Raw genomic sequence first — 13,820 nt, forward strand, 5'->3', positions numbered from 1 at the left:
TTGAGAATGTTTTTATAGGCAGTAATTGTCTTAGTTATAGGCAATATTTTACCACAGTTCAAAAGGTAATATTTGCCACATTTTAAGACAGTATTTGTCACAGTTCATAGGCAATATTTGCCACAGTTTATAGGCGAAAGGCCACAGTAAGATATTAACCACAGATCAAAGGCGATTTGCCACAGTGAAGGTTAATATCTCAGTTAAGGACCTACATAGAATGACAACAGTGTAATTTGACGATATGTCAATATTTCTATGATGGTATCCCACATAGATTCGTGTTAAGAAACTTACTTATGTTTATAATAACAGAAAGTTGTATGCCGTATATTGAGGTGTATCTTCTGCTGTTATTCGATGTGAGTGGTTTTTCAACTGAATCACAGTAAGAGTGGTTAATGCAATAAGATTTTATGGCCACACCAATTTAAAAGACATTCTTATAATTAATGTAGCCCAAGTGGGAGATTGTTGGATTTATGGGCTAAATTAATTATTCGGGTTGATTAAATGGGTGAGAGTCAAATTGTATGAACCGGTTCGGTCCACTCTCAAGCTTAGGGATATGCTGGCTCAACCCATTGTGGTTTAGGGTTTTGAGTGCTGGACAATATTATAAATACTAGGTTTTGGGTCCGTATAGCCATTATTCACTCTTCCCCACTTTACCACTAAAGTGAGAGAACCAAGGAGGTTTAAGGGGCTGTAGAAGATCCATAGTCAAGCCAAGAGATCGAAAGTGGGAGTGACCAACATCAATCATCTTCAGCATACTAGGTGAAAGGTACAAATCGATCCTCCATAATTTTATTAGATTTGTGTTCTTGTTTTTCCTGTGTGGTTTCCTCAATAGGGTTTCAAACTCAAACCCATAGAGAGTTCTAACAAAAATTTATTAAGAAAACACAAAATTCAACTAAAAAAAAAGAAATGTGTAATATATTATTAGCAGGTGAGGTTGTCACCAGGTGACACACCAAATTGGTCACAATAATCTGTGTAATACTGAGCACGAGCTTGCACAGTTGCAGGGTTATGACCATCACATTCAAGTGCTCCGTTAATGGCTCGAATTGTTGGTCCAAACCCTTGACCAGAGGTTATGATTGAGTGACAATTGTTCATCCAATACCACAATGCTGTCTTGAATGAAATAACAACATCGTTGGCCACAGTTTCAGGAGTATTTAGCCCATCAAATCCTATGCTCTTTCCTGCAGGCCCATAGTTATAGTTCCACGATAGCTGCAGCGGTCCCCGGCCATAGTAACCCTTGCCAGCGGCACATGGGTACTGCGTACTCGTCTCATCACAATAATCCTTCGAAGCACCATCTATCTCTTCTATATAACAGAAATCTGGACAAAGAAAGCATAAACTTGTTAGTACAACATACAGTCCTTTAAAAGAATCATGAAATAGAAGATTAATTTCTTGATGAACTCATGAATAACTTACGTCCAGTTTCGTGGGTTACATGGGCGAAGAAAGCAGCGATCTCACGCTTAGAATCATCAGTTGTTCCCACTCTGCCGAAACTCGAATACGAATTAAGGGCTTCAAGGAATGCATCACGAGTATAGAAGCTCTTGCCAACGCAAGATGAGTCGGCTTGACCAATTATCCCATCAAAGAAGCCTTGTGTCACAATATCAGCCACCACTACATCGTTAGTAGGAGGTGGAGCATTGCAAGGACCTTCTTGGCATCCAGAGCCACAATAAGCCTCGCTGGTGCCACAATACCCATACTTGCTACAGCAGAGGTCTGATGCACAGCCACAATTCTGGGCCATGGCAGAATTTGCCAACAACAGTCCGGCTAAAACTCCGGCCAAAGTGAGGACAAATAGGCTTTTCCTGATTGTATGGGCAGCTACCATCTTGGGATTACCCATTGATGAAGAATGGCAAGGCAATTGAGGAAGTCTGGGAATTGAGATGATAAGAAAAGAGTAGAGGATGGGAATATTTATAGAATCTGTGGGACGAGCTATTGTTTGACATTAGTGTGTCGGCTGCACTAAATATCAAAAGTCATGGCTTTAACTACTTTACGCGTTGGGCTGACTTTGAATTGTCAATAAAGTGAAGCACGGTCAATAATGGAGTGGGCACCGGCCATCTCACTCGCAATTTTTTCTCTCAGGGTAATGTACTATTTTTTTTTTCTTTTTCTTTTCTTGGTAACCAAACATTGTCTAAAAGTCAAGTCCCACTCATTTGCCTCATCGTTGTTTGTAGGGATTTAAGTTTGGCCTTGTGAATCTGGGCTTGTCCTGAGTTCAAATAAGGCCTAGGTTGGGTTTTTCAGCCTGTAGGATGGACCTCGGCTGGGGTTTTTAGGTTTGAGGTCGTGCCAGAGAGTTGGTTTGAGCCCGACAAGGTTGGACTTGGATTAAAATATTTCAACTTGACTTTAGTGACAAACTGAATTAAGAGGACTCAAGGTTAGGCTGGAGTTTTAAAAAAGTTAATGCTATTTAACCCCTAGGTTTAAAAAAAATTAAAAATTAAAAAAACAAAAAAAACAAAATTAAAAAAAAAAAAAAAAAAGAGGGAAAGAAAAACTTGTTTCTCCCCTTTTTCAAGGACTCAGAGTTAAACTGGGGTTTTAAAAAAGTTAATGCTATTTAACCCCTGGATTTTCCCTAGAAAAAAAAAAAAAGAAGGGGAAAGAAAAACTTGTTTCTACCCTTTTTCTTCCCTAGGGGATTGGGGTAAGTCCGGTGATTAGTCTCATGCATACATACAAATCAATTCAAAGAACTTTCTTAAGATATTTAACTATTGAAACAAACTTTATTACTAATGATTATGTTTTAATTATATGGGAAAGAAAATGCATTAAGCCAAAGACCAAAGACGATTGCATCAAGGGGTGCACATGGACCACGTTGGGTTGGGTTTTTGAAAATCCTAATCAAATCCTGCATCACCTTAACTGGGCCCGAGCCTGACCTAACTCAGCTAGGGAAAAAAAATCAACCCTAGTCCATCCTCAGGCAGGGCCAGGTTGGGCCAAGATCTTACATCTATGCCAGATAAGACCAACAAAACTTACTTTAATCCTAACAAATCTACATAGTTTCGGTCTACAGATAAAGAACTCTCAAGTGTGGGGACCACACTACTATCATGAGAACCCTATAACACTAAATATCCCACAATAAATCATATATGATTCTCGATGTCGTGTTCAATACACACAAATGTGTACCCAACATTTGTGTCTTGATTCTCCATTCTTAGCAACACACAATATGACAACTATATAAAACAAAGAGTACACCTCTGTCCCTAATTGCGAACATTTTGAGGTCATAGCTCAGGACACACTTGCCCATTAAAAAAAAAAATGGGAAGTGTTCTCTATTCAGCAGACTATGCCAATGCTTCTTGTGTCTATCTCTCTCTCCTCTCTAAAACGAGAGGGAAGAAATGTCTTTTTCACATGAGGAGAGAGATAAGCACATGAGAGCATTGATGTAAATCATGCTCCTAGACAGAGTTCATTTTCCTTAAAAAATAAATGTGAATTAATTAAAATTAAATATTTTATTTTATTTTTTATTAGGAAATACAAATTCATTGATTGAGTGGTGTTGCTGCCGAAAATCCGTATGAGCTGATCCTGCACAGGCACAGAAGGTGGAGGCCCAGAGGTATCCTCGGGATTAGTCCTCCGACGCCCAAGTTAGAGACCGTCAAAACAGTTTTTCATAGGAGTAATGGTGTCGGTATATTCACTTACCTCTTCCCTCCTTTCGAGCTCTCTTTTATAGTGCTTAGGGTTTAGGGTTTCTTTTTGGGAGTCCCCTCAGGTCTGCCTTTTACCCTTTCTGAGTCCTACTTGGATACGCCCTATCCTCTCTGTGGGGAATATTCCCCCTTCGGGTCTCTTCTCTTCATGGGGTTTACGTGGTTAGAATCCTCGCAGCCTCTACCAGGTGGGCTGCACGTGCCCTTTCCTTGGTTATCACGTGTTCTTACCTTACTGGGTAATTAATTTGGCCGCATCAGCAACCCCCTAACTTCCACTAGGAGGCTCTTCCTGTGGGAGTAATCCTGCCTTTCATCATTTTCTTTCTCATTCATGTGTCCCTTAGGCCTTATTCCTTTGGCCTCGGCTTTCATGCCGCCTGTAACCAAGACCTTCGATCAGGCCCGCTCGACCCTTGCCTGAGCCCCCAACCGAAGTAAGGACCTTCGGTCAGGTCTGCTCGGCCTTTGCCTGAGCACCCAACTGAGGTAAGGACCTCCGGTCAGGTCTGCTAGGCTTCTGCCTGAGCTCCTAACCGAGGTAAGGACCTTCGGTCAGGTCCACTAGCCTAAGCCCCAAACTAAGGTAAGGACCTTCAGTTAGGTTCGCTTGGCACTCGCCTAAGCCCCCAACTGAGGTAAGGACCTTCAATCAGGTCTTCTCAACCTTTTCCTGAGCACCCAACCAAGGTAAGGACCTCCGGTCAGGTCCGCTAAGCTTTTTCCTGAGCACCCAATCGAGATAAGGACCTTCGATCAGGTCTGCTCGGCCTTTGCCTGAGCACCCAACCGAGGTAAGGACCTCCGATCAGGTCCGCTCGGCTTTTGCCTAAGCCCCCAACCGAAGTAAGGACCTTCGGTCAGGTCTACTCGGCCTTTTCCTGAGCACCCAACCGAGGTAAGGACCTTCGGTCAGGCCCACTCGGCCCTTGCCTGAGCCCCTAACCAAAGTAAGGACCTTTGGTCAGGTCTGTTCGGCCTTTTCCTGAGCACCCAACCGAGGTAAGGACCTCCGGTCAGGTCCGTTTAGCTTTTGTCTGAGGCCCCAACCGAAGTAAGGACCTTCGATCAGGTATGCTCGGCCTTTGCCTGAGCACCCAACCAAGGTAAGGACCTTCGATCAGGTCCGCTCGGCTTTTGCCTAAGCCCCCAACTGAGGTAAGGACCTTCGATCAGGTCCATTCGGCTTTTTCCTAAGCCCCTAACAGAAGTAAGGACCTTGGGTCAGGTCTGCTCGGCCTTTACCAGAGCTCCCAAACGAGGTAAAGACCTTCAGTCAAGTCTGCTCGGCCTTTGTCAGAGCTCCCAATCGAGGTAAGAACCTTTGGTCAGGTCCGCTCAGCCTTTATCAGAGCTCCGAACCGAGGTAAGGACCTTCGGTCAGGTTCGCTTAGCCTCAAACCTCTAGGTCGATGAGTGATGATGTGACGGGCCCATTAATGCTCAGGCATTCGTATCGTTTTTCTTCCATTTATAAAGTATGGGGGTCCATTTGTGGGCCACTTTTATTTTTTCCTTGGAGAGCCTTCCTTCGGTTTAGGTGTTTCTCTCGGAGAGCTTCCCCTCGGTCTCAATTTCCTTTTCTTTAGCATCTCGTCCAGATCAAGAGTAAGTACCATGTCCAGTTCCTCTGGGTATAGCCCCTCATCCTCTAAGAGGACAATGTCTAATAGAAGGGGTCGAAACCCCGAGGGTATCCCAAGGATGTCCTCGGGTTCCTCCCCCGATTCGCCCTCATCTCGCGACTCATCGTTCGCGGCCTCGCCGTCTGGGTCCGAGGGTGGCTTAAATGGTGATGGGTTCAGAGAGAGGGTGCTTGAATCCCAAGCCCAGACCCAAGACCCCCTTGAGGTGGAAGCTCATTTCCACCATGGACGAGCTAGAGTTAGGGGAACTAAGGGCCTCCTTTAGTATTTCGGATGCTTTCAAGCTTTGACTACTGAATCCGACCGACCGAGCCAACTATCGGAACTCTGAAGAGCTGTGCTTATACAAGGAGGCCATCAAGGTCGACCTTTGGCTTTCCTTTCACCCTTTCTTCCCCTGAGTGTTTCGGCATTACGGGATTTGTCTGACCCAGCTAACGCCGAACGGATGGCGACAGATGCTCATCTTCGTCGTTCTCTTCTCTAGGCACCAAAGGCCTCTCTCCCTCCCCCTCTTCGTCAATTGATTCCTCCTCCAGGCCAGTAAGGGGCTTTCAGGTTGGTACTATTTCAGCCCTCGAAAAGACCTTCGGCTGCTAAACGGTTACCCAACATCGATTCATAGGTGGAAGGAGAAATTCTTCTTCGTGAGGTTGACCGAGGGGGTGCCCTTCGGCACTGTCTGGGATATCCCCGATTTGAGGACGGTGAACTCCGTCCCTGCCCTTGTTGGGGCAGACGCGGAGTCAATGGCCATGGCGAAGCGTCAAGACACTTGCCCCCCAGTTGAGTCTGACAGCCTTAAGTCCAATGTTGTTTTATTCAAATTCGGGCTTAGCCCGGGTGAGTCTTAGGCTAGCCTATGTTAATTTACCTCGGGTCTTCATACCTCGTATTAACTTCCTTCATGTCTTCATGCAGTGCAAATCTCTAGGGCCGAGGCTAGGGCTATAGCTATGGAGAGGCAGGCCCAAATAAGGGAGGCCAGGGCACGGGATGCGCAACAGCAACAGAAGCAGAAGAGGAGGGAGAAGAAGAAAGGGGCCCCCTCCTCCGAAGCTCCCTCTTCAAAGAAAAGGGCCAGGTCGAAGGACCCAGCACCGAAGCGGTCCATGCCCTCTCTGTTTCGAGCCATGACTTGTTTGCCCAAGATCTTCTCTGGTGGCTGACTTCAGAAGTCCAAGGTCACGAATGTCCAAGCCGAGGTTGGGTCCATCCCTCGGTGGTCGACCAAGGAGGACGACACTCTGTCCGTCAGGCATGTAGATCATGAGCTGGTACAGAAGGACAGTCTCCCCCGAGATGCCGCTGAAGCACAATACTAGGGGACGGTGGCAATGTTAACTAGCGTCTGCATCTTCATGGCAGGGGTAAGCCTCGGTGTTCAAAACCTTAATTTATTATCATTCTGAAATTTTGACCATCAGTGTCTTACACATACTCAAAACCAAGTGGGTCAGCTGGAAATCTGAGCTAAAGCCTTAGCCTGAGACCTCGAGGCTTCTAAATACGAGAAGTCTATCCTCGAGAATGAGCATTTGGTCCTCCTCGAGAAGGTGGAGCACTTGGAAGCGAACCTTCTCCGTATGCGCCAGGAATGCTATCAGAAGCTTACGGAGCTGAAGGCGCAAATGGTGGTGAGGGTTTAGGAGATCGAGGTCCGAGGGGCCGAGAGGTATAGGACCTCTGAGGACTTTCGGGAGGAGGTCAGGTGTGCCATCGCCCCTGGGTTCACAATGGGTGCTACCGAGGTCCAAGACTGTGTCCTCGAGCATTACCCAAAGGTCTCTTTTGAGGACAGCGGGCTCATTTTCGAAGAGGAGGATGTTGAGGCAGCCCCGATAGCCACCAAGGTGGCCGACGCTGACGACAAAGGCCGTAGCGAGGAAGGTGAGGTTCAACTACAACGCGAGGTGCCTCTAACTCCTGGTCATGATGGCTCTGATCAAGAGACCCCCCGCCATACTGAGGACGAGGCTATGAACCCGATGGACGCACCCTGAAGCCGCCTTTTTAAGCCTTCGAGTTCTCTCCTTCTTTTTTTTTTTTGTAATCTCAACCTTCGGGCTTTTTCATGTAATCTCAGCCTTCGGGCTTTTTCATGCAATCTCAACCTTCGAGCTTTTTTATGGAATGAATGTTTCAGTTTCTTCGGTTCCCTTTACTCCTCGTATTGTTTTTCTTTCTTTCTTTTGAAGTCCACTAGGGATCTTTAGCCCTCCAGTTGGTACACGAAGGCCGAGAGCCCTTATGCCAGTACTTATTCCTAAGTGTAATATGTGCCTCGGCCTGTCTTAGTACGAGGCTTGGTCCTATCGCATTGGCCAATTCGAGGACAGGAGCCTTAGAGGGAGGCCTATACAAGTAGGATTTTCATCTCTCTTCAGCTCCAGCCGAGGGAGTTCTCCTTGGGCCGAGCACCCAACCTAGGTAATGACCTTCGTGGTAACGACTTTCGATCGTATTCCCTTGGGTTTGGCCTGAGCCCACAATCGAGGCATGGACCTTCAATTGGGTCCCTCGGCCTTAGCCTGAGCCCTCCAACCGAGGAATATTTCTTAGAGACTTGTCCAAAATCGATTGCCGTAAACCAGCTTATTTATTTTTTGTAATAAAAATCCTCAGAAGTGCCCAGGGGTGTAAAACTACAAACTGAGACTGTTTTAAGAAGCAAAAACAAAAACTAAGCAAATGTGCATGCATGCTATGCCTACTGATAAAATTTCCTCAAGTTCTTCGAGTTCCATGATCAGGGTACCCTTTCTCCCCTCGAAATCTCCAGGTGATAAGACCCTAGTCGTATTATCCTGGTGACTCTATAAGGTCCTTCCTAGTTTGGAGCCAACTTTCCTTGGTGCTTCGGGTCTAATATCTCTGCCCTTCTGAGGATGAGGTCACCCATTCTGAACTCGTTTCTTTAAACTTTAGAATTGTAATGCCTCGCAACCTTTTGCTAGTAGGCAGTGATCCTTTTTTGCAAGGCGTCTCTGACTTCAGTCAAGAGGTCTAAATTAGCTCGAAGTCCTTTATCGTTTTCTTCTTCATCGTAATACTGAATCTATTGGGTCATGGCTCCTACCTCCACCGGGAGTACAGCTTCGGTGCCATAGGTTAAAATGAAGGGTGTTTCTTTGGTGGATGATCTCTCAATAGTGCGGTAAGCCAAGAGGATGTTTTTTAACTCTTCTGCCCATAACCTTTTGGCATCATCCAGTCTCTTCTTTATTCCTTGGAGCAGGGTACGATTGGTTACCTCTGTCAGCCCATTGGTCGATGGGTAACCGATAAACATTTTCCTATGGTCAATGCCGAGGGCATCACAAAACAAGTCAAAAGTTGGGTTGGCGAACTGTGTTCCATTGTCTGTTACTACCAGCCGGGGGATGCCGAATCGATAGACTACCGCCTTCTCGAAGAAGTCCCTTACATTCTTTTCGGATATGGTAGCCAATGCTTCGGCCTCCTTCCACTTCGTGAAGTAGTCTACCGCCACCACAACAAACTTTCTTTGCCTCGTCACTAGGGGAAATGGGCCTAGGATGTCACACCCCGTTCACACTGAACCGGAGCGGTGACCGAGTTAACACCGGTTAACCCAAACCTGCCAGGATCATCAGATACTGTATTCCACCACAGCATACACACACTAACACAAGTTCATCAGATCAGCGGAAGACTAAGTTTTACCTGTGAATAAGTCCCATATACTTGATACCCGAATTGTGATACAATAATTATATACATTTGGGCCCGAAGGCATGATATATACACAAAAGAATATGATTCAAATACTAAGTATATACAGGAAATCATCAAAACCATCAGAGTACACAGCTCGGCTCGGTATTAAGGCTGGAGCTCAGCTCGGCATCAAGGGTTGTGCCCTCGGCATCACATAGAAGAGCTCAGCTCGGCCTCAGAAGTGGAGCTCAGCACGGCCTCCAAGGTGGAGCTCAGCTCGGCCTCAGAACTGCTGTCCCGCAGCACAGCTCTCGCACAAGCAGTCAACCCCGTGCTCTAACTCCTCAGGGGTCCACCAGTCCTCTTCAGGAAACTCGACTGTGGGACCCCCCCATGCTCCTCAGATGTATGACCTGCAAAATCATCTAAAAAGGGGGTGTACACGTGGGATGAGCTCACTAGCCCAGTAAGTAGAGAGGTGGACCACACACAACAGTCCACACATCACAACACATCATATGCACTACATGCCATGCTGTACATTTTAAATCACATCCACCTAAGCAACATTACTAAGTCTTTGATTTTAGTGCTACTACAACCACAATGCGCGTATACTCCGGGTACGAGCCGCGAACTCCCTCCCGCGATACGCCCATNTAACACTAAATATCCCATAATAAATCATATATGATTCTCGATGCCGTGTTCAATACACACAAATGTGTACCCAACATTTGTGTCTTGATTCTCCATTCTTAGCAACACACAATATGACAACTATATAAAACAAAGAGTACACCTCTGTCCCTAATTGCGAACATTTTGAGGTCATAGCTCAAGACACACTTGCCCATTAAAAAAAAAATGGGAAGTGTTCTCTATTCAGCGGACTATGCCAATGCTTCTTGTGTCTATCTCTCTCTTCTCTCTAAAACAAGAGGGAAGAAATGTCTTTCTCACATGAGGAGAGAGATAAGCACATGAGAGCATTGATGTAATTCATGCTCCTAGACATAGTTCATTTTCCTTAAAAATAAATGTGAATTAATTAAAATTAAATATTTTATTTTATTTTTTATTAGGAAATACAAATTCATTGATTGAGTGGTGTTGCTGCCGAAAATCCGTATGAGTTGATCCTGCACAAGCACAGAAGGCGGAGGCCCGGAGGTATCCCCGGGATTAGTCCTCCGACGCCCAAGTTAGAGACCGTCAAAACAGTTTTTCATAGGAGTAATGGTGTCAGTATATTCACTTACCTCTTCCCTCCTTTTGGGCTCTCTCTTATAGTGCTTAGGGTTTAGGGTTTCTTTTTGGGAGTCCCCCTCAGGTCTACCTCTTTCCCTTTCTGAGTCCTACTTGGATACATCCTATCCTCTCTGTGGGGAATATTCCCCCTTCGGGTCTCTTCTCTTCACGGGGTTTACGTGGTTAGGATCCTTGCAGCCTCTACCAGGTGGGCGGCACGTGCCCTTTCCTTGGTTATCAAGTGTTCTTACCTTACTGGGTAATTAATTTGGTCGCATCAGCAACCCCCTAACTTCCACTAGGAGGCTCTTCCTATGGGAGTAATCCTGCCTTTCGTCATTTTCTTTCTCATTCATATGTTCCTTAGGCCTTATTCCTTTGGCCTCGGCTTTCATGCCGCCCGCGACCAAGACCTTCGATCACGCCCGCTCGACCCTTGCCTGAGCCCCCAACCGAAGTAAGGACCTTCGGTTAGGTCTGCTCGGCCTTTGCTTGAGCACCCAACTGAGGTAAGGACCTCCGGTCAGGTCTAATAGGCTTCTACCTGAGCGCCCAACCGAGGTAAGGACCTTCGGTCAGCTCCGCTCGGCTTTTTCCTGAGCCCCCAACTGAAGTAAGGACCTTCAATCAGGTTCGCTTGGCACTCGCCTAAGCCCCCAACTGAGGTAAGGACCTTCGATCAGGTCTTCTCGGCCTTTGCCTGAGCACCCAACCAAGGTAAGGACCTCCGGTCAGGTCCGCTCGGCTTCTTCCTGAGCACCCAACCAAGATAAGGACCTCTGGTCAGGTCCGCTCAGCTTTTTCCTGAGCACCCAAACGAGGTAAGGACCTCCGATCAGGTCCGCTCGACTTTTACCTAAGCCCCTAACCGAAGTAAGGACCTTCGGTCAGGTTTACTCGGCTTTTTCATGAGCACCCAACCGTGGTAAGGACCTTCAGTTAGGCCCACTCGGCCCTTAGCTGAGCCCCTAATGAAAGTAAGGACCTTCGATCAGGTCTGTTTGGCCTTTGCCTGAGCACCCAACCGAGGTAAGGACCTCCGGTCAGGTCCGCTTAGCTTTTTCCTGTGGCCCCAACCGAAGTAAGGACCTTGGATCAGGTCTGCTCGGCCTTTGCCTAAGCACCCAACCAAGGTAAGGACCTTTGGTCTGGTCCGCTCGGCTTTTTCCTGAGCCCCTAACTGAGGTAAGGACCTTCGGTCAGGTCCACTCAGCTTTTTCCTAAGCCCCCAACAAAAGTAAGGACCTTGGGTCAGGTCCGCTCAGCCTTTATCAGAGCTCCCAAACGAGGTAAAGACCTTCGGTCAGGTCCACTCGACCTTTGTCAGAGCTCCCAACCGAGGTAAGGACCTTCGGTCAAGTTCGCTCAGCCTCAAACCTCTAGGTCGATGAGTGATGATGTGACGCGCCATTAATGCTCGGACAGTCGTATCATTTTTCTTCCATTTATAAAGTGTGCGGGTCCATTTGTGGGCCACTTTTATTTTTTCCTCGGAGAGCCTTCCTTCGGTTTAGGTGTTTCTCTCGGAGAGCTTCCCCTCGGTCTCAGTTTCCTTTTCTTTAGCATCTCGTCCGGATCAAGAGGAAGTACCATGTCCAGTTCCTCTGGGTACAGCCCCTCGTCCTCTGAGAGGACAATGTCCAATAGAAGGGGTTGAAACCCCGAGGGGATCCCAGGGATGTCCTCGGTTTCCTCCCTCGATTCGCCCTCATCTCGCGACTCATCGTCCGCGGCCTCGCCGTCTAGGTCCGAGGGTGGCTTAAATGATGATGGGTTCAGAGAGAGGGTGCTTGAATCCCAAGCCCAAACCCAGGACCCCCTTGAGGTGGAAGCTTGTTTCCACCATGGACGAGCTAGAGTTGGGGGAACTAAGGACCTCCTTCAGTATTTCGGATTCTTTCAAGCTTTGACTACTGAATCCGACCGACCGAGCCAACTATCGGAACTCCGAAGAGTTGTGCTTATACAAGGAGGCCTTCAAGTCCGGCCTTCAGCTTTTCTTTCACCCTTTCTTCGCTTGAGTGTTTCGGCATTATGGGATTTGTCCGACCCAGCTAACGTCGAACGGATGGCGACAGATGCTCAGGCACCAAAGGCCTCTCTCCCTCCCCCTCTTCGTCAATTGCTTCCTCCTCCAGTCCAGTAAGGGGCTTTCAGGTTGGTACTATTTCAGCCCTCAGAAAGACCATTGGCTGCTAAACGGTTACCCAACATCGATTCATGGGTGGAAGGAGAAATTCTTCTTCGTGAGGTCGACCGAGGGGGTGCCCTTCGGCACTGTCTAGGATATCCTCGATTTGAGGATGGTGAACTCCGCCCCTGCCCTTGTTGGGGCAGACGCGGAGTCAATGGCCATGGTGAAGCGTCAAGACACTTGCCCCCCAGTTGAGTCTGACAGCCTTAAGTCCGATGTTGTTTTATTCAGATTCGGGCTTAGCTCGGGTGAGTCTTAGGCTAGCCTATGTTAATTTTCCTCGGGTCTTCATACCTCATATTAAATTCTTTCATGTCTTCATGCAGTGCAAATCTCCAGGGCCGAGGCTAGGGCTGCAGCTGCGGAGAGGCAGGCCTAAATAAGGGAGGCCAGGGCTCAGGATGCGCAACAGCAATAGAAGCAGAAGAGGAGGGAGAAGAAGAAAGGGGCCCCCTCCTCCGAAGCTCCCTCTTCGAAGAAAAGGGCCAGGTCGAAGGACCCAGCACCCAAGCGGTCCATGCCCTCTCTGTTTCGGGCCATGACTTGTCTGCCCGAGATCTTCTCTGGTGGCTGACTTCAGAAGTCCGAGGGTCACGAATGTCCAAGCTGAGGTTGGCTCCATCCCTCGGTAGTTGATCAAGGAGGATGACACTCTGTCCGTCGGGCGTGTAGATCGTGAGCTGGTATAGAAGGACAGTCTCCCCCGAGATGCCGTCGAAGCACAATGCTAGGGGACGGCGGCTATGATAACTAGCGTCTGCATCTTCATGGCAAGGGTAAGCTTCGGTCTTCAAAACCTTAATTTACTATCATTCTGAAATTCTGACCATCAGTGTCTTACACATACTCAAAACCAAGTGGGTCAGCTGGCAATCCGAGCTAAAGCCTTAGCCTGAGACCTCGAGGCTTCTAAATGCGAGAAGTCTATCCTCGAGAATGAGTGTTCGGTCCTCCTCGAGAAGGTGGAGCACCTGGAAGCGAACCTTCTCCGTACTCGCCAGGAATGCTATCGGAAGCTTACGGAGCTGAAGGCGCAGATGGTGGTGAGGGTTTGGGAGGTCGAGGTCCGAGGGGCCGAGAGGTATAGGACCTCTGAGGACTTTCGGGAGGAGGTCAGGCATGCCATCGCCCCTGGGTTCACAATGGGTGATACCAAGGTCCGAGACTATGTCCTCGAGCATTACCCATAGGTCTCTTTTGAGGACAGCGGGCTCATTTTCGAAGAGGAGGATGTTGAGGTAGCCCCGACAGCCACTGAGGTGGCCGACATTGATGACGAAGGTC

At 47.7% G+C, this 13,820-nt stretch overlaps 1 protein-coding gene across 1 annotated transcript; it reads right to left on the reverse strand.

Moving 5' to 3' along the window:
• Positions 1-786: 786 nt before the first annotated feature.
• On the reverse strand, positions 787-1,963 carry LOC122087524 (endochitinase EP3-like). The gene is made up of 2 exons (XM_042656680.1): positions 1,462-1,963; positions 787-1,361 (listed from the first exon to the last, which is right to left on the reverse strand). The coding sequence occupies exons 1-2, from the start codon at positions 1,898-1,900 to the stop codon at positions 949-951; spliced, it is 852 nt and encodes a 283-aa protein (XP_042512614.1). The 5' UTR covers positions 1,901-1,963; the 3' UTR covers positions 787-948.
• Positions 1,964-13,820: the final 11,857 nt, after the last annotated feature.

This window comes from Macadamia integrifolia, chromosome 8, assembly GCF_013358625.1.
Source record: "Macadamia integrifolia cultivar HAES 741 chromosome 8, SCU_Mint_v3, whole genome shotgun sequence".
Taxonomy (NCBI): domain Eukaryota; kingdom Viridiplantae; phylum Streptophyta; class Magnoliopsida; order Proteales; family Proteaceae; genus Macadamia; species Macadamia integrifolia.